The sequence below is a fragment of the Lichenostomus cassidix genome, chromosome Z, assembly GCF_008360975.1.
Source record: "Lichenostomus cassidix isolate B80296 chromosome Z, HeHo_3.0, whole genome shotgun sequence".
Classification (NCBI taxonomy): domain Eukaryota; kingdom Metazoa; phylum Chordata; class Aves; order Passeriformes; family Meliphagidae; genus Lichenostomus; species Lichenostomus cassidix.
The window spans coordinates 19,464,795-19,484,073 of NC_139511.1; the positions used below are offsets into that span (position 1 = coordinate 19,464,795).

Consider the following 19,279-nt stretch of genomic DNA (forward strand, 5'->3'; position numbering starts at 1 on the left):
TGGCAACACTTTATACAGACACAATATATAAAATGTGAACAATTGTGTAGGAAAAGTATGTCTAATAATGAATGCTCAAATTACAGTATCTGTAGCAAATCTGGTATCAATTTTGTGACAATGATGATTAATTGTAGGGTAAGAAACCACCCCTAATCTATATATGCCATGTTATGTATAGCTATGTACAGCATACCTTAACTTCTGTCACAAAACAGGCTTTTTTCTCTAATTATAAACTGGATGTGTGCTGGTTTCTGCATAGATAATTCCACTGATAGATTTTCATAAGCATTTTATTTTTTTTTCTGTTTATATAACAATTCCCCTGAGGAATAATATTCAAACACATTAATTGAAACTTATTCAACAACTTGTGGGTTGCTTTCTTTCTAATTTAGTGGTGACTGCACTTTGGAAATTCTGACTGTATTACTTAGCCAGCTTCAAAAATCATATGATGTTGTTGCTCATATAGAAACAGTAAAGTAAAAATAACCAGAAGGAATGCTTTTAAAAGTCAGTGTTGGAAGAGCTTTCACTTGGTGAGATGAAAAAGAAAACTCCCATTTGACTTGAAAAAAGTTGAGAGGAAAGACGGGGCTTTTCTTGAACATGGCCTCCTTGAAATTGTTTGAAAGGTCTTTGAGACACCTGGGGAAAAAATTACATTCTGTGCCGACTAACATATAATTTCAGCCAAATATCACAAATTTTATTGTGGCAAAATGTGGAAAGATAATTATGCTTCGTCCTAGGCAGTAACAGGTGCTGTCAGGCCCTCTTTATTCATATCACAGTCCCACAATCTTCCCAGAGACAAACTGTTCGTCACCAAGTGGGATTTTTACCACGTGCAGACACACTGCTCTGGGCAAGGTTGCTTTTCCTGTCCTGCTTTAGTTAGGTTAAAACATCTCAGGCTGCCAAAACTCTCAGAAACATTTACAACATCAAAGTCAGCTGCAGCCATGCAGGGTGATGCTCAAAGCAGAGCTTGGCTGCATGCCTTCTTCTCACTGTTCATAGCTAGTGGGAGATAGAAATACCTAAACCAACTCATTTTAGCTTTTTTGCAGAAAAATGAAAAACCACCAGAGGTTAGTGATATCTTACAATCTCTTCATTTTGCTCCACAGATCGATCTCTGAAGAGCAGTAGGGAAAGTGCATGTTCAAAAGTGGCACTGGCCGGTATTTCAGAGAAAGAGCCTTATAGAATATTCGTGAAAGATACTCTGGCTCATGTGCCTCCTTTACTTCGATAGGATGTGATACACAACCTTTGCTTCCCAACAAGAACACGGTCTACTGATTGTAGTGTTTTTGCAGCACAGTATGTGCGGGTGAGCAGGGACACCTAAGCACGTTTTCCAATTTGGTGACATTTACACAACACTGTCCTTCCACAGCTTCCTTCCTTAGTCCAAACCGAGCCATGTACACCCCAGACGGGCCAAACCGGTCACTTTACAGTATAGGGGTGTGAGGGTCAGCCCTCAGAAATTACTTCTATCACCAGAAACAGGCACTATTGTTGCCTTCTTCGACAGGAATGTTCAGTGAGCCAGCCACGAAATGTGTTTCCTTTTTGGGGGGGCTGTTTCGGAGAGTAAATATATTTTCCAGGGCATAGCTGGAGCGACCCATCCCGCTCCCGAAGACCACCGCGGGGGGCTGCGGGGAGCGACAGCCCCGTGCACCCTGCGGGAGATGCAGCGCAGCGCTCTCGCTCCCACGGGCCTTCGGGCGCCGAGGAGGTGGGAGAGCATCTCTGCCGAGGAAGCCGCCGTGCCTCCGCCGCCCCGCAGGAGTTGCGGGCGGTGGGCGCTCCTCCTCCGGCCCCCGCGGCCGCCCGGAGCCGCAGCCGCAGCCGCAGCAGGGGCCGGAGCCAGAGCAGGAGCAGGAGCCGCAGCCCGAGCCGGAGCAGCGGCCGGAGCCCGAGCAGGAGCCGTGCCGGGCCGGGGCGGGCCGGGGCGGGCGGCGGCGCGGGCGGGGCGAGGCGCAGGCGCGGCGCACGGCGGGCTGCAGCCGGGCCCCCGCGCCGCTCCGGGAGCCGATGGCAGCTGCACAGCGCGGCCGCCCGGCGGAGCGCGGCGCGGCTCGGCGCCCCCGGCGCGGGATGCGCGGGCGGGCAGGCGGCGGCGGCGGCAGCGGCTGCGGCAGCTCCGGGAGCCGGAGGGACGGGGCCGGGCGGCCGGCGGCCGCCGCGCTCGCCTGACCTGCGTGCCCCGCTCGCCGCGCCGGGCTGCCCCGAAGGATGTCCGCCCAGTCCAAGGGGACCGCATCCTCCTCCTCGTCGCCGTCCGAGGGGCCGCCGGCAGCCTCCAAAACCAAGGTGAAGGAGCAGATCAAGATCATCGTGGAGGATTTGGAATTAGTCCTGGGGGACCTGAAAGATGTCGCCAAGGAACTTAAGGAGGTGAGAACGAAGGGCGGCGTGGGCGGACACCCCGTCTGCCCCGTATGGGGCAAACGCCTTCGGTCCTGCTCCCCGCCGAAGCACCGCCGCCGCCCCGGGCGCCTTTTACCGCTTCTTCACCGCGGTCCGAGCAACTGGTGTCCAGGCTGGCCACGGGGCAGCTCCCGGCCGTGCCCCGGGGCGGGCGGCTGAGCATCGGAGCGGGACGAGGGGCGCGGCTGGAGCGCGGTGTCCCTGTGCCGTGCGCCCGGGACCGCCGGGCTCCCCTCGGCTGCCAGGAGCCCCTGCCCGGGCACTTCCCACCTCGGCGCACCCCTCGGAGTTTTATTTTTCCCGGGGGGAGCCTGTGCTGAGAGATCGCTCCTGGGCGAGGAAGGCGTTCCGGGGAGCTGCGGGACCCGCAGCGCTGCCCGATTCCGGGCTGTGCCGCGCCGGCATCCCGGCGGTGGGAGAGGAGGCAAGAACGAGCTCGCTGCCGCTGCAGCGGGTTCAACTTTCGGGTGCGCTGTGCAGCCCCGCGCTCGCCCAGCGGCAGCCCCGCTCGCCTCTCCGCACCGGGAGCGCTGAGCAGCCGAACCCCGGCCGCCCTTGGCGAGGGCTCCGTGCCCTGTGCTTCAGCCTCCGCAGCCTGCTTCAGCGGGAGCTGAGCGCCCTGCTTATCGTCCCTATCTGCCAAGATTGCCTTTGCAATCTCTCTTTTGCCGGTGGCGGGTGTCATCTCCTCTAGGTTAATCTGCAGGCAGAGTGCGATTACCGCGGGCATGTTCATAAGCGGGGAAATGCAGTAGCTGAAGGAAAAGAATTTGGCTGTCCTTTTGGAGATTTCCACGTTATCTTGATTTTGCTACACAACTGGTCGACAGATGGTTGGATTATGAACCGAAATTCAAGTCCAGAATCTCTGTGTATTGCTTTATAATCCTATATTTGACATTTATAACAGACTGCGGTTCTCTGCCATCAAATATTAGTTTTCTATTTTAACAACATTGTCAACAAGTTTCTTTCAACAGTCTTTTGCCGTCTGAGGCAGTCTGAAATTCACCCAGTGCTTTGTATAATGTTGAAAGGTACATAAACACACGGCTCACTAATCACAGCTGTTAGGCTCTTTTTTCACCCACGAAAAGGTTTCTTCTTCTCTCTCTCTTTTTTTTAAAATATACCTATAATTTCTGTTTTTCTTTATGTACTGCTGTCTATGCTTTGTAATTTTTGGAGGTATTCAGAAATGAAAATAAACACTTTGTAGAGCAGCTCTTGCTTGATAGCGCAAACTGGCTTCTGTTGCTGCAGAAGCACATTTTCAGGACCTGGAGAGGATGTAATGTGTTCTGTCCCATGAATGTAAATAGTTCCCTGCACATAATCAGTCCTAGCTTTCTTCTAGTGAGCAAACAGGATCGCTGTAAGTGGAGATTGCATATCATCATTTACTGTGGCATGTTTTATCTAAGCAAACTTGTCTGCTCTGGTTGACTGCATCTGTAAAAGAGAGCTGGATTTACCTCTGCTTGGTGGGAAAACTTGTAGAGAAATGGAGCTGTAACTCTATTAAGTACTGTGGACCTGTTGAAGGGTGCAAGGATTGCCAATAGCATCTGTTTTGAGAAAGCAAAAGTAGTTTTGTAAAAAGAATAGTTAAATCTTATTTCTAACTATACATGAGGTTTTGAGTAATGCTTTTCATCAGGTATGTCTTTACAAGGGCAGCTGTGATACTCCAACAAACAAGAGTTGGATACACATATATCTGCTTGATTGCAATATTGTCACTGTGTGTTAAATACACTTTGTGTGATAGTTGTTTTGAAAAGTCTGCAAAAGTTTGCCATCTGAGTACCTTTAGTTCTCTGCCTTTATAGGTTAGGCTAAATCTGTACAAAAACTCTTGCCAGCAATGTGTACTTTTTATGTGAAAGTGAGGTAATTGGTGATATTACAAGCTAATAATCAGTCTCTTTCACAGGTTGTTTGTAGGTGTTAGAAAGCATTGACGGGCTCTTTGTTAAACCTTACAGGAAGTTAGTCTATAGTCCATTTTGGTGTATTACACACAGAAATATAATTGTGCTTCATTTAGGTCCCTACCGTAGGACCAGTCTAAAGGATGAAATAGAGGATGTAAGTTCACACTTTCCACTTTCACTACAAATTGTGTATTTCAAGAAATGTTGTTGGTACATTTTTTCCCCCCCCAGGGTGTTTGCTGCAGCCCAGCTGTTGTGCTACAACCTTTTCTGTTACTTTTTTTTTTTTTTAATAAATTAGTAATGTAGTATTCTGGAAACAGCATTTCATTCTTTTTATTGCTATTTAAAAAGTTTTCAGTTCTGGTACAGTGGTAGAGCATGAAGGCTTTTTAGGTCTTTTTTGTGTAGTTCCAGTAATATTTAGTTGTGGTATAGAAAATATAATGTTGATAATAATTATTTGTGATTTACATCGTTTGTCAAACACTTTTTCTTTTCATGCCTACGTATTTGTTACCCTTAAATATAAATTATGATTACACTTGATATAGCACTTTAGGTATTGTGATGGACTGCATGTCGATCTTTCAGTTTTCTTTTTTTAAGATTTCACGGTCAAAGTACTGTCAAACTGAAATACCTTTTTGTTGCTTCCAAGTGAACTGCTCTGTAACAGTAAGGAGCATGGCTGTACACTACTTGCATGTCTTATTACATTTAGCTTGTTACATTGTACTTACATTACTGTACTTGCATCTGCCCTTTATTTTGAACCCTTCTCTAATTGTTTTTTTAACACTCTTTTTATTGTTTTTAAGAAGGGGAAAGAGAAGGGTGGGTAGAGGAGGGCATGTAAAATGCAGATGGACAAACCGTGAAGCTTATAAATATTCTCTAGAAACACATGACTAAATCATGCGGACTAAAACAAGTACATTTTAAGAGTTACTGTGTCTGAGAAGTGTGACATCCCTTTCTTGCCTCCCTCCCCCTTATTTGTTGTTCTGGTCTGCTTAGGCTAAGGTGACCACAGAAGATGAAGGATGGAGAAGGGAGTGACTGGGAGACATGGTAGGATGGAGCAGGGCTGAGTCCAGAGGCTGAGCTGCTGTATGGCAAGTCTTCTCTAGGGTGCAGTTAATTTAGGAGAGGATTGGCCCCTTTTGTCTCCTTGCTAAAAAGAAACATCATGTGGGTGTGTAGCAACAACGGGATGTGTTTCTGCATTAAAAGAAAAGAATGGATTTGAAATGGATTAAGTGGCTGTTATTTGATGAATATTCCAAAGAAAAATCAGAGGGGTGCCAGAGGATTGAGTAACACTTTCTATTCCTTTAGTCCAGGCTATTTCAAAATTAAGTTGGTGGAGCATTAAACTTTGGTTTTCTTCCAGAGGATTGAATAAAAGACATTTTTCACTGGAGTTTGTCTGGAAGGATTGTTATTATTAAGTCTTGTTTTGGAGTTGATACTTAACTGGCTGGTACTTAAGCAATGTACTACTGGAAATCAGAAGATGGGTACTAATTAAACAGTTATTAAATCCATGGTGTAGCCCTGGGTCTCTGATGACTTCAAAAAGGATTGTAGGGGATGTATATGTGCACCTGTGGGCAGCAGGGCACAGAGATTAATATAATCTTAATAATGATAATATAATTTTTAAGGCCTCCCTGCTTTCACATTTTATGATATGTTACACTTTTCTGTAGTCTTGTGCTTGTTTTCATTAAGGAAATACTTAACTAAATAACTTTATAAATACTTTCTGTAGTAATAAAAATTCATTTTGCAGAACAAATTCCTGGAAGTTATGTGTGAGGCATTTGCATAACTTTTAATTGGCTAAATGTGCTTCAACGTTTTATCGAAAGGAAGCAGCTGTGTAGCTATTGCCAATGTTTAGAATACTCCAAAATGGAGGTGCAGGAGAAACAGAAGCCCTCATAGGCATTGCACATGCATCAGTAAATTTCCAGTCATTTGAATATACCTCCTCTGCTTTAAATCCTGTGAAAATGTCTTGCTGACAGAATGAGTGCATAATCCCCTGTCATCTAACTGATGTGTTTATTTTCTGTAAAGATAAGATCTATAAAATTTGAGCATGACTTAATAAATATTTTCTAAGTGATGATGAGACTAGCAGACACCAATCCCCCTCCCCCAGAACACCATGACAAAGCTTGTTACGGGATAAACGACCTGATTCCATAACCAGGCCAGTCATCACTCCCTTAAGTGAAGGGTGGTCATGTGTTCTGGAGTTTTAATTTGTGGATCAGGACTGCAGAAGTGTATTAAAATTTCAGCCACCAGTGTGTTCCATTCCATTTTTGGTTTTGTGTTCTAGTAACTCTCCAGATGGGAGAAGGTACTTCACGTTCTTGCTGGATGAACCAGAAACTAGGAGGTGTCAGGTCCGCCAAGAGGACTGGAGCAACAATAGTCAATCATGTATCAGTATCTCTGATGTGCAGGCAATGCAAGCACCAATATAAAAAATGTTTTGGGTTCATATTGTTGCATGAAGATGAGGCAGGGAGTTATTACAGCACAGGAATGGGATATACTGTATGGAAACCTAAGGATAGGTAGAAAAACAGCAAAACATTTTAATCCATTCCTTCTTCTCCTTCTGGTTCTTGCCTCTTCTCCTCTTTGGATTCTGTTCAGGTGTCAAGTACCTACCACTCTTTTTGCTAGGTAGTGGCTGTTGAAGGAAGAGGTTTTTGTGCATATGTGTTTCTACCATTAGAAATGCAATTAAATGCAGATGCCCTACTTATATCTGGATCCTGGATGCAGGCCCTCTTAACAGTGTTCCTTCTGGAGTCTTGCTTCAGTGCATATTCTGTCTGCTTATGAAGATCCTGGTCAGTAAGATGTGTGAGGGACTGAAGCTTTTTTGTAAATTTTTTTTGCTATGGCTGGGATTGGGATCCAGTTCAGGTACAAGGATCAAGGTGTTGCATGAGTAAAGGCAAACATTCCAAAACTTGTTAAACTTTTCAACACCTGACTTTTTTTCTCTGCTTTCTCATTGCACTTATTCCTTTGTGCCAGATGCAATCATGTACTGTACCTGGATGTTTGACTGCAGAGTATGATTCATTATGTAAGAAAAACACTGCACAGCAGCTTTATTGTGATCTACCCAGGGGTTCAAAGGGTGCTATGAATAGCCATTGCAGATAACTGAATTATATTTTTTCTTTCCGTCTATTTCTTGCGGTCTATAAAGCATTTATAAAGTTATAGACAATAAAACGTGCAATGGAGTAAGATAAAACTCTTATGCTAGTAGTGTCAATTAAACTAATGGAGCTGAAAGGTAACCAAGAACCTTAAAAAACCACCATGTGTTAAGGTGGTTAGAAACATTTATATGCATTTATGTATACATGACAAGGTGGGGTTTCACCAGGTCTGATTTGTAACCAAAGCTGCCAAGAGTTAGTAATTGTATTGTGTAACCCAATGAAAAGAATAACTAGTGTACCTATAGAGAGTTGCTTATTAATATCCAGATACTTGACAGAGGGAAGCACACTGCTTTTTTGTGCTAGCTGTTCTATTTTTATGTAAACTCATGTCAGCTACTTCATTCCTTGTATGTAATACTCCTGATAGTAATGTGTATTGTGCAACCAGGAGCTAAATAGAGCGTGTATAAATTCCGTTTTCAAATAAAAACAGTACTACAGTGGAAATACATATCTTTTGGTAAAATTTGAATTTCACACAGTCTGTGCACTACTGACCGTGGTACAGAAAACAGAAGTACTGAGGCACAAACTTCAGTCTGTTGCAGTCAGATTTTTTACATTGACCGTGGAAGGAGCAAAATTAAGTTTGAGTGATGGAAGTTAGTTTTGGGTTACATAATATTTATTAAAACTTCAAAATTTAGAGGAATTAGTTGCTGCTGCATGTATGTACAAGTGCGTTATGTAGCAGCAATGACTTGGTTGAACACCATCATTGAATATTTGAAGATTTTTGACAGTTTCTTCTGGCAATTATATGATGTTTCTGTTCCCTATACTCACATTGGACAAAGTTCTGGAATACTCTTCCTACTTCCAGTCAAAAAGTTCCAGCCAAATTACTGCTCATATGTTGTACACATGTGTTGTGCACAGCTGATTATTGCTGCTCTTGGGGGAGCTGTGGGAGAGGTGCAAATGTTGTCCCTGAGTTTAGAGTGCTTTCCTACAGTGCCTGTTTCACAATGCCTTTATGAATGAGCATTGCTATTCTCTTCCAGTTTTCATTTCTTTTAGAGCTGCAAAATATTGCGGGCTCTTCTCTGTATGTTATACTCATTCTTTGAAAGGCTTGTGAATAAAAGTGAATGTTCAGTGACCTCACAGGGTGGCTCATGTATATGTGCAGGTTCCCTCTTTTTTTTTATTTCCTCAGTAGAGGCTGCTGCTGTGAGGCAGAGAGAGTAAAGGGTCTGTTTTGCAAATGGACTGCCTTTCTTTCCCACATAACCTGTGGCTGACAGCCATGCAGTTACCACTAACCTAGTTACCTATATGTAGACAGCTCTTTGTTTTTCTTTACTAGTTGTTGGGCTTTTTGTTTGTCTGTTTGTTTTTTGATTGACGTAACAAATAGCAGTTAATATATATTGTTTTCTTGATAGGTAGAATGCTACCTATTCTTGAGATATGAATGTGTGATAAGGGCTACAGCCTATACATATCTCCTACTTACAGCTCCTGTCCATCTCTGTACAAAACTGACCGGTCATTCTTGCTGTGGCAACCCACAGTGCTTCAAAATGCCATTTATTCCTGTACCCAGAGGAAGAAGAAAAGCAGACCCTGCTTTCAGTATGGAAGGGCTGAGGAAATCCTCCATCAGATCTGTGGCTACAGCTTCCCTGTGTCAGGCTGTGTGTGTTGGATGGCTGGAGTGACAGGACTTGGTGGCTGAGCCGCTGGCATTCTGCTTCAGCTTGAAACTGTTGTGCTACAGCTGAGGGCAGGTAGTGAGGAGCAATTGGCTCCAAACAGTAGTAGTACCATCAGCCCTTGCTTTTGCAAAAACTGTAGTGTGTTCATGTGTCTTTAAAGGTTAACAAACTCATCCTTTGTTTCATGCAGCATGTGCCACATTGCATTATGGAGACATGGGAGCACTGATGTTGAATCATTTCCAGATTTCATTGAAGATTATTGCGCAGCAATGTGAAGAATCCTGTAATTTTAAAACACTTTTAATTTCCCCCCTGTTTTTTTTTTTTTTTTGTAAATCCACAGTCATTATTCCAGTGTTTGACCCATGATGGTATTATATTCGTCTATTTATGGGGGTGTGTTTACAGTTGAGTGAAGAGCTTCAAGGTAGAATCAGAGTAAGACATCCTTACTTGCAGTGTAATCGTTTGCCTTGTAAGTAGGAGAAGAAGATAAAACTTAATACTTAGGAAAATGGTGTGAGAAGTTTATTGTGTATTTATTAGGTTTATTAGGTGAGAAGAGCTGTGGCAGGCTCCAAGACTTTGATGGGATACCAAAAACCTGATTTGAGCTTTTCATTCAGCTAAAGAAAATAAGTGTTTAAAATGCTCAAAACTTTGGTATCTAATAACATTTCATAATTAAATGTCACTGTGTTAAAGCAGGCAGCTTACGTGGCATAAAAGATGCAGATTCTAAAAACTTAACAAAGTGAAAGCATTATGAAATTAGGTGTTTGGACTTGCTTCTCCATTATAATTTATAGGTTCATACACATTTAATTGTGTTCTTTCAGTATAAAATTATATGTGAAAATATGAAACATCAAGGTCAATATGATTTTTTCTTTACGGCAGTATAATAAAACAAAGAGTAACTCTTTGTATGCATTTTCATTGAGGATTTCAGCTAAATTCATGACGGAAAGTTCAGTAGTTATTGGACAAAGAATTGGCATAGATATATTTATTTCTTAATACAGAATTACAGACTGGTTGAGATTCAAAAGGACTCTTAGAAATTCAAAAGGACTCAGAAATTGTCCAACTCATTCAAGAGATAGTTAGAGTAGTTGCTTAGGATCTTGCTTTTGAATATCTTCAAGGTTGGTGACTCCACAACCTTTTTGGACTACCTATTTTAGTACTGAATCACCCTTATGGTAAATGTATTTTGTCTTGTGTTTAGGTCAAATTTCCTTTATTTCTAACTATCTCCCCTCTTGTCTCCTTTGCTCCTTCTAATCAAGATGTAACATACTCTCCAACCCTTTCCAACTCCTTTTCTGGACTAGCTCCAGTGTGTTCATAGCTGTCTTGTGCTGGGCAACCCGGACCTGCACACAATATTTCAGATTTAGATTCAAAAAATCAGCTATTATTTGTTAAAAATTCCATGTCACAAGCATTTGCTTCCCTCAATAAATATTCCTTTAGCTGAAATTTTAAAATAAGATGAACACATATTGTCTGCTTTTCCATTGAAGTTGCAGTAGCAAGTGGTTGTGTACTTCACACTGCCTGTGATCTGAAGATGGATTTCACTAAATTTCATACAGAATAATAAATAACATATTTGCTGTATAGATCCCTATGTAAATATACCAGATGCATACACCAAGGGTTTGGAGCTGGTGTTTGTGAGTGCAGCCACTGGAGCCTGTATGTGACATTAGGAGGTGATGATTGGAAGGGGGGGCTGCAGCCCCTTCTGCTTTTGTAGGAATGCTCCTACTCCCATAACATCTCTACATTAAACCATAATATATCCTTTTCCCCACCTCCAACTGAAATTGCTTAGGCAAACCCAATGCAATTATTCAAATTAACTTTGTGAACAATTCAGATTAATTGTGCTTGTCTGCTTAATTTTCACTTTCATTTCCACTGTGCTGATCTCATAGTAATCCCTCCATTTCTCTGAAGCTCTTTGTTTTCTTTTCCTAGCCCCTTTGCACTTTTACCTCATAACAGTTTCTGCTGTTTGTATAACTTTACTTAAACTCACTGCTAGGACCTATCAGAAGTCATCTGGGCTCTTAAACATGAGAGTGCTTGTCTTGCCAGTCTTGAATGTTGACACATGAAAGTCAACATCAGAGTTTTGAGACTGGTCTTGAAAATTTCAGGTGACTCTGACAATCATAATAGAACCTCAGTTGTTCTCCTCATGCATCTTCTGCATGCTACTAGGAGATTCTCACATGTAGGCTCATTGTTAGTATTTTGTTTATCTCAGTTTCTAATCTGGTCTAGATTGAAACTGAAAGCTGTTGTTTAGATTCAAATTATCTGGTTCTTACTACAAGCAAAAGTAGTAAGATGAAGACAGATGAAGTTGACATTGTTTTCTAAAATTTGCTTTATCTTTTCTCAAAATACTGCGTAACTCTTTTCTTAAATAATTTGCAGTTACTAACTAAAGTGTTCTTTATTCTCTATGTATTTTTAGTGATGATTGCAGCAGGGATGCTTTGAATGAGGTAAGTTCATCATAGCATGTGGTCACTGCTAGCGCTGTGGGGTTTTATCTGTGATATCTAGGGTGGTACAGTCTAGACTTATTTGACTTTTGTTGCTTATAGGTAATTTCATGGCATGTTTTAAGGTTCAGTAAATCTGTGGCATTTGGTTAGAGAAATAACCTGTTTATGGTCAGTGTTTGGATAACTTATTAAGACTAGAAAACTATACAAGTATATCTATCTCTGCTGAGGTAATAACTTTTTGTTCCTTGAAATCAAAGTACAGATGGAAAGATGAACCTCTAAGACATCCAGAAAACTGGTGTCTGACCAGTCTGTGCAGTTTATGCTCAAGCAAAAGAAGGAGGAGGTTATGATTGTTATTTTTTTTGCTCTCTGTTGGCAGTTGATTTGCATGTGCTTGTTTTTCAGTTGGTGATTATTTAATTGTCTTCTAAAAAAACCCAAACCATAAAAAATGAATGCTTGAATTGTAAGGACTTAAATAATGTAAAAACACTTTAATTAATTTGTTTAGGTGTCTTAAATCTTAGCAAGCAGAATGTTTGCTGATGTGATACAGCTTTGACTTTGATAGAGCTGTGCCATCTTGTATTAGCTTGGCTGTTGCCCTTAAGTAGTGCCAGTCATTCCAGACATTTGATGTGTATGTTTGTGTGGCCAGTATTTGTATGGACAGTAATATGTATTAATTGCAAGGATGAAGTTCCCATTCTTTTATTTAAGCCTGAAGTTCATTGCCTACAAAAGAATTGTACTCTAAGATTAATTAAAGCTAGACATACATATAAATTTTACATTCAATATCAGGTAACTTATGGAAATGCCCTTTAAAAAATTCCTAAAAATATCTTCTAAATTTTGAAAGTTTTTAAAGGTGGTTTTGAAACTTTCTGTTCAGTAATGAATCTTTTCTGAGTGTTTATTGCAAGTACGACAGGTATGATCCTTGTAGAAAAAATTGACTGCATTTCAGTGAATGACTGCTTATACTATTTCTAGGAGATGAGCACTTGGCAGGCATAATGAATATCTGCTTCAAGTTTCTTATGATTTAAAAAAAATTGGCTCTTTCAAAGTCAGAGTTTATTCAATGTACATCATCTTAGAAACTGGAGGTACTTCATGATAATTTCAACAGAATTTTAAATGTGCTTAGTTATTTTTTCCATTATCTGGTAGTCTTTTATAAACTTATATCTGGCCTAGAATGTAAATTGTTTCTGAATTTGTATTTTTAACAGGTATTAGTCAATCAAGGGCATAAAATAAGGTAGTAAAAGTTAAGAAATAGCTCTCTGGATTTGTTCTTTCTTTGGGAAAATGTAAATAACCTTGACTTGATGCTTTGTATTATGAAGTCAAGTGTAGTTAATAATAATAATCTACTATGAAAAAAGGAAGATCTTGTAGATCTTGTGAATCATTTGCTAAATGTGAATTGTGCTTTTGTTTAGGTTTCACAACTTCTGACAGTGACATCTCATGTTCTAGGACTGACTCCTGGTGTTGTGTGACAGGTTTTCAAATGGTTTTTGGTTTTTTATCACAATCTTTTGGAAGAGTGGCAAGGCCCAGAGGGAATTTGGAACATTGTCGAGTCTTAATTTTCTAAAAATCAAGTTCTCATTTAATAACTGCTTGTTTTGTACAGGCAGAATACTTCTGTCATGTTCATCTATTATTTCTCAGCTTAATTTACTAATCAAGAATGAGGCATCATGTTTGTCACTGTGAATTACAGATATATGTCTTCCTTGAATGCGTGATTTCTTGTATATAGTGAAAAAAAGTTTTCTGTTGCATAAATGCTAATACACTGCAATTAAATCTTGCTAAGTGGATTTTATGATAATTAAATGTCTATTTTGAACAGATTAAATGGTTTCCTTGCTTTTTGTACAATAACTGTAGACTTGCAATACTTCTGTAGAATTTTTCCTTGAAGAGCATTGTTAGCTTTGGGTAGCCTGTGTGGCTGGAGGACAAGACATCAGCATTTTGCTTTCTTCTGATGTAGTGCTCTAGCAGGTGTATTTAAGGTTTTCTTCCAATGAAGGAGATACTCTGAGTCTTCACATGCTTCTTACTGCAGATTGCCATTTGATACAGACAGGAAGCATAGTACAATGTTTTTGTGGCTGGCAACTGTTTAGGCCAAAATTACCATTGGGGAAGTAAATAAATAATGACAAATAAATAGCAACACCTATGTTGTTGCAATTTTTGCTAACGTTGCCACCAAGCTCTGGTAGGTCTTTAATATTTCTTCATTTAGTTGTACGTGAATGTCAGTACATTAGTAAAGAATGTATTTTTTTTATTCATTTGGTAGACTTTTTCCATTTGATGAAAAAGAGCATTTCTTGCTTTGTTGTGGTTGAGTTATTCTTCACGGAACTATGTACAATATGTAGGTGAGATGTAATCAGAACTTTGCCAGGTGTTGCTTATCCTTGCTGGAACTGTATTTTGCTACATTCTGAAGTTTCATTTCTATTTGGCAGAGATGTCCTGCTGGCAGCCATTCTATGATGACCCTCTGCACAGTGGTCTATGAATTACTGAACTTCCAGTCCCTAGCACAAAGATATGTATTTTCTCCTTATGATTATGATAGTGCACAAGGGGAACTTTATCCCAGTTCTAAGTATCTGAGAGATTTACTTTGTGTCTTTGTATTGTCTATTAGCTCTGCTGCATCAGAGAACATTTTCAATTTTTTGTGACAGGGTAATCAATAAAAATAGTGTATGACATCAGCCAAAGTCTGGTTAGTTTCATTACTATTTCTTCATGACTCAAGTCTACTTCTTGTGCATATCTAGAAAATTAGTTAACCATAAAGCAAACTGCAGTCTGGAGCTGGCTTTTCAGACAATACATACCTTAATTGTTGAACATTTTGGTGCTGTGGAGTATGCAGAATATGAGTTTTCATGCACTGAAGATGAGAACAGACAAATTGAGGAGAGGGCGTTCTATAAATGCATAGAAAGCATCTCTCTTCTTCAGCATCTCCGTCTGCCAAGACTTTAGTAAAGCCTTTGACACTATCACCCACAGCATTTTCCTGAAGAAACAGGCTTTTCTGGGAGTGTAGTGCATGTACAATTTGCTGGGTAAAATACTGGCTGGATGGCTTGGCCCAGAGATTGGGCCCAGATAGTGGAGTTACTGGTGGCCAGCCACAAGTGGCATTCCCCAGGGCCCAGTGCTGGGGCCAGTTCTGTTTAATGGCGTCTGTCAACATCTATGTTTTTTAAATTCAAGATGTTTTTATGGCTAGGGTTTTAAAATTATTTATTTGTTTAAGTCTAAGTGTGTTAATCTGTTGTTGTTTGTGCCAGGGTTTCTATAATTGCCATTTTTATGGGATCTGAAATGGTCTGGAAGTATATAATGTTTTATGGAAGCAGTGAGTGGTTGGGAAGGATTTGTCTGCTTTCATCCTCAGGGATACTTGTGTATTACCATTAACATTAGTAATGTTGCAGGTGTTAATGGATATATTTGGAGCTGGGAAGTGTCACTACCAGTGAATAGAGTACTCTGCTGGACAATGAAGTAGATTCTGCAGACTAGGTTCAAAGACTTACAGTTACCAAGCATTTTTATGAAACAGTGATTACAACACTGTAGTGTTATTAAATTACTTTTCCAGAAATCTGTATTAGAGGAGTTCAGCCTGCGAGGAGATGAATTGAAAAAGGCAAGAAAAAAGTGAAGGAAAGTGATGTTGGTCTTCAGAATCTGAGCAATGTCTGTGTGGTCTGGCAAGGAAATCCAAAGTACTAGGAAAACAGCCTCAGAAGGATTTTCACTGAAGTTTATCCTCACTATTCTTTATCCTTGCTATACTCAATTTCAATTTTTCCCACCTCCTGTAAAAACTTTCTTTTCATAACAATGAATTGCCACTCTTATTTTCATGAAGGAATATGCCCACTTTGACTTTCCCCACAGTTGTAGTCATCTACTATTTTTTATAGTCTTATGTTTCTATTTCTTTTGGGATTCTTTTGTTAATATTTTGTTGTTTGGATATTCAAACATCACATTCTTGCATGTTGCATCATTAAGAAAGCATATATCATGGTTCTGAATTTTCTCTGACTGTTTTCTCAGACTGTGGTTATTTTCCAAAAGCATATTTCAAAATGCCTTTTTCTCTTCTCCTTTCTCTCTCCATCTCAGTGTAAACAAAAGCTATTTACAAGACTTAAATTCTGTCCTTGTTCTGAGACAAAGTAATGCTTCTAATTAACTAACATCAGGTGTCCTGACCTGTTTTGTCTTGTGGTAACACTTTAATTCTCTCATCAGGGCAGTGAACTTTCACGATGTTCCCTGCCTTCCTGAAGGGTTAGGTTTCATCAGGTGTGAAACCACAGCCAGAGAATAACAACCTGTTGGGACGAAAGTCTCCAATCTAGTAATTTTGCTGCCACTCTCCAATCTTTTGGCTTTTTTTTAGGCTTGGGGAAATGAAGTATCAGCATACCCAAATAAAATCAAGAGTAATAGTGGTTGAATACAGCAATTTAAGTGGTGTTCTTCTATGAGGGTGAGAGGGCATTTGTCTTTCCATGATGGTGCAAGTCTACTCTATTTGTGAAGTGAAATAGTGTCTGGAGAATTTGCTACAGAATGCTGTATATTTCATGTCAAAGGACCACTGTCCAGAATGGCTGGTTACATTTACAAATGCATAAAATGCCATTTTGAAGAGTTTACTTGGTTTTGTTAATTTAATTTTGCTTTGCAGACAAACATAATGCTGCAGAAAGTGTAACACATCACTAGCTGCCAGGTGCTTCCCATTATAAAATACCACCTTCAGTTATTTTTTTAAGGTCGAATAGTTCAGATGGAATTTTTCAATCTGAGTTCTGCATCATGCTGTTATTATTTAAAAAAAAAAAGCAGCTTTTTTTTAACTAAGTAGCTGATCTACTTCAGAGCAATAAGCCTGGGAAAACGTCATGGTTTTGATCATGCTTGTCATCTTCATGCTTGAAAGCTTCCCCCCACCCCCAGCCCCCCTGCTGCTTCCTTTCTGCACTCTAGCAAAAAAGTCTAGCCTTTGCTAGAGTATAGGTTTTTGATCACAGAAGCCTGTCTGACATGACCAGGGGATGTAAATGTTCCCTCTGAGCTGCTGTAACAAGATTCATTTTTTTTCCCTCCTTTCCTAAGACATACTACTGTGCTAAGCTAACTTGGTGGAGAGATGCATACCCCAAATGAAATGAGAAGATTGAGGATAAACTGGGGTTAATATATTGTGATGAACCTAAATTGCATGTATAATTTACCTTTGCACAAGGAAAGACTTTCAGAGAGGGGTGGAAAAATGACTATGAATGAAAAACCACTATGATGATGGTAAAGTTGTGACCACAGATGTGCATTTTAGGTGGCTCTGGAAAGAAGAGAAGTTTCACTGGAAGTCTGAGAGTTTTGAGCACAATCCATGTGCTAAAGTCCCTTTTCTTCAGATACTGGATTAAAAGACTCCCAGTATCCTGGACTCTATTGCAGCTTGATCTGTAAGTGGCTGAAATGCTCAAGTAGAAGGTCCATCAGACTTTCAGATCCTTCATATAATGAATGCCAATTCTCTTGTTTCTTTGTGTACCAGGAGTCTTAAAATGATCTACATGGCATACCTATCAGCATAGTGCCAAATCATGGAGTTGGTCTTTTCCCCTATTTTGGTTTGCATTTTAACATAGGAGATGCAGCATAAACTTAGGGTGTGTATTATTAAAATGGTTTCCTAATTTGTTTTGACGTAGTTTTCAGTTGCGTTCCCATAGCTGTTTTATGTAAGATTGGCTTACTCAGTGTATTTTGTGATGGTTCATGCTCAGTAATTAACTGTGTGTGATACTATGCTGCTGTAATTATTTGGTGTGATAGCCCTTCCTTATACATAGCATGGCATTCAGAGCTTTTCTGAATGAAGAATTAATTTTCTGTTGGCCTTTTCTGTCACTGTGGTGCTGGAAAATCTCATATATGATTAATGAATTTATTTTCATAATACATTTATGAGGTGAGGGGGTTTTATCTCAAGTTCACAGAGACAAGACTGGAGGGTGGCAAATATAAAACAGTAAACACCTCATTTTTCAGTGTATTAAGGACTTTATGAATCTTCTTATTTCAGCTGAAATAGGTTTATCTTTGACAAATCAGATATGACTATTTCAGGTCAGAAAATACGAAACACATCTGCAAGGTAGGAACAATTTCGATGTCAGTAATTTCCTATGGTATCACCAAGCTGTGTGACAGAGGCAGCAGTAGGATCAGTGTATTTTTGAAATTAATTTATTGAATTGGCTACTGGATCTTCCCCCTGCCACATTTTAGGGATTGTTTAAGTCTCTGTTGCTTTTGTGTCTTCCAACACAATAATGCAGAGCTCTCTTAAGAAAAAATATTGCTCTAGTCTCAGGCCAGCTTGACTTGTGCTGTCCAGTCAGATCGGTCTTAGGTTGAAACTACTGTGCAGTCTAAGTCTGGACCACAAATACATGTGCCAGGAGCTCCAGCTAAAATTCTAGGGGCCATTTTGGGCTCTTTATCCTAATTTATGCCCTAATTGTTAAGGTTTAGACTCTGGTGGAAAGGACACTAAAGGCCTGCAAAGTCTGACCAATTAAGTGGTCCAGGCAAACTGAAACATATATAATGGAACCAAAGTCTAAAACCAAACCCCTGACTGAAATGATGCCACTGATTAATGGAAATTTCTGTGACGGTTTATGCAAAACAAATCCACAGCTAGCTGAAGTTAGCTAACCGAATTATGAAGAAGTGTAATAGTTTGTTCTATACGTGGACTGTTTTCAGCTGGAGCACTGTTGAAATCAGAAAGCCTTAAAGGAGGAAATACCACCTGAAAGCCGACTGTGTTTTGGGGAAGAGATTTCAGCCTTCTATTTGAGCAGTCTGATATAATGGAAGGTGCCCTGCATATGGCAGGGGGTTGGACCTAGATGTCCTTTAAAGTCCCTTCCAACCCAAACCATTCTGTGATTCTGTTTCCATTATTCTGTGTGCTCAGAACCTCTTTTGGAGAAGGATCTTGTAGTGCTCATGTAATGCTCACTGATCTCAAAGGCATTAGGTATAAGCAGGTAGCTATTTTAAAACTATTTCAGGATCTGAGAAGTCTAATCAGGCTATGGAAATATCTTCAATTATGATTGAATAAAGTAATTGTAAACCTTAATTTTAAATGATCTGAATTGCATAGTGTTATTAAATCAATATTTTGTCGTACTGATATATAATTTTGTCTCCTACAGTCTAGATTATATAAATATCCTTATTTAAATTTCAGTACTGTTTTATATTATTCCTCAAAGATAATCTAAACTATTTCATTAAAAATTCATCATGTTCTTGACAAA

General features: G+C 40.1%; 1 protein-coding gene across 7 annotated transcripts in view; it reads left to right on the plus strand.

Annotated features, from left to right (window-relative positions):
* Window positions 1–2,039: 2,039 nt before the first annotated feature.
* PRR16 (proline rich 16) overlaps window positions 2,040–19,279 on the plus strand; it is a 141,236-nt gene continuing 123,996 nt past the window's right edge. For 5 of the 7 annotated variants that reach the window (XR_014846744.1, XM_085042292.1, XM_085042291.1 and 2 more), the window contains exon 1: window positions 2,040–2,421. Coding sequence is in view for 5 of the 7 variants with exons in the window: in XM_085042292.1 (XP_084898418.1) it covers window positions 2,260–2,421 (162 nt within the window). In the remaining 2 variants the exon portion in view is untranslated. The remainder of the gene's footprint in view (window positions 2,422–19,279) is intronic. The other 2 variants (XR_014846743.1, XM_085042288.1) reach the window with 1 other exon arrangement.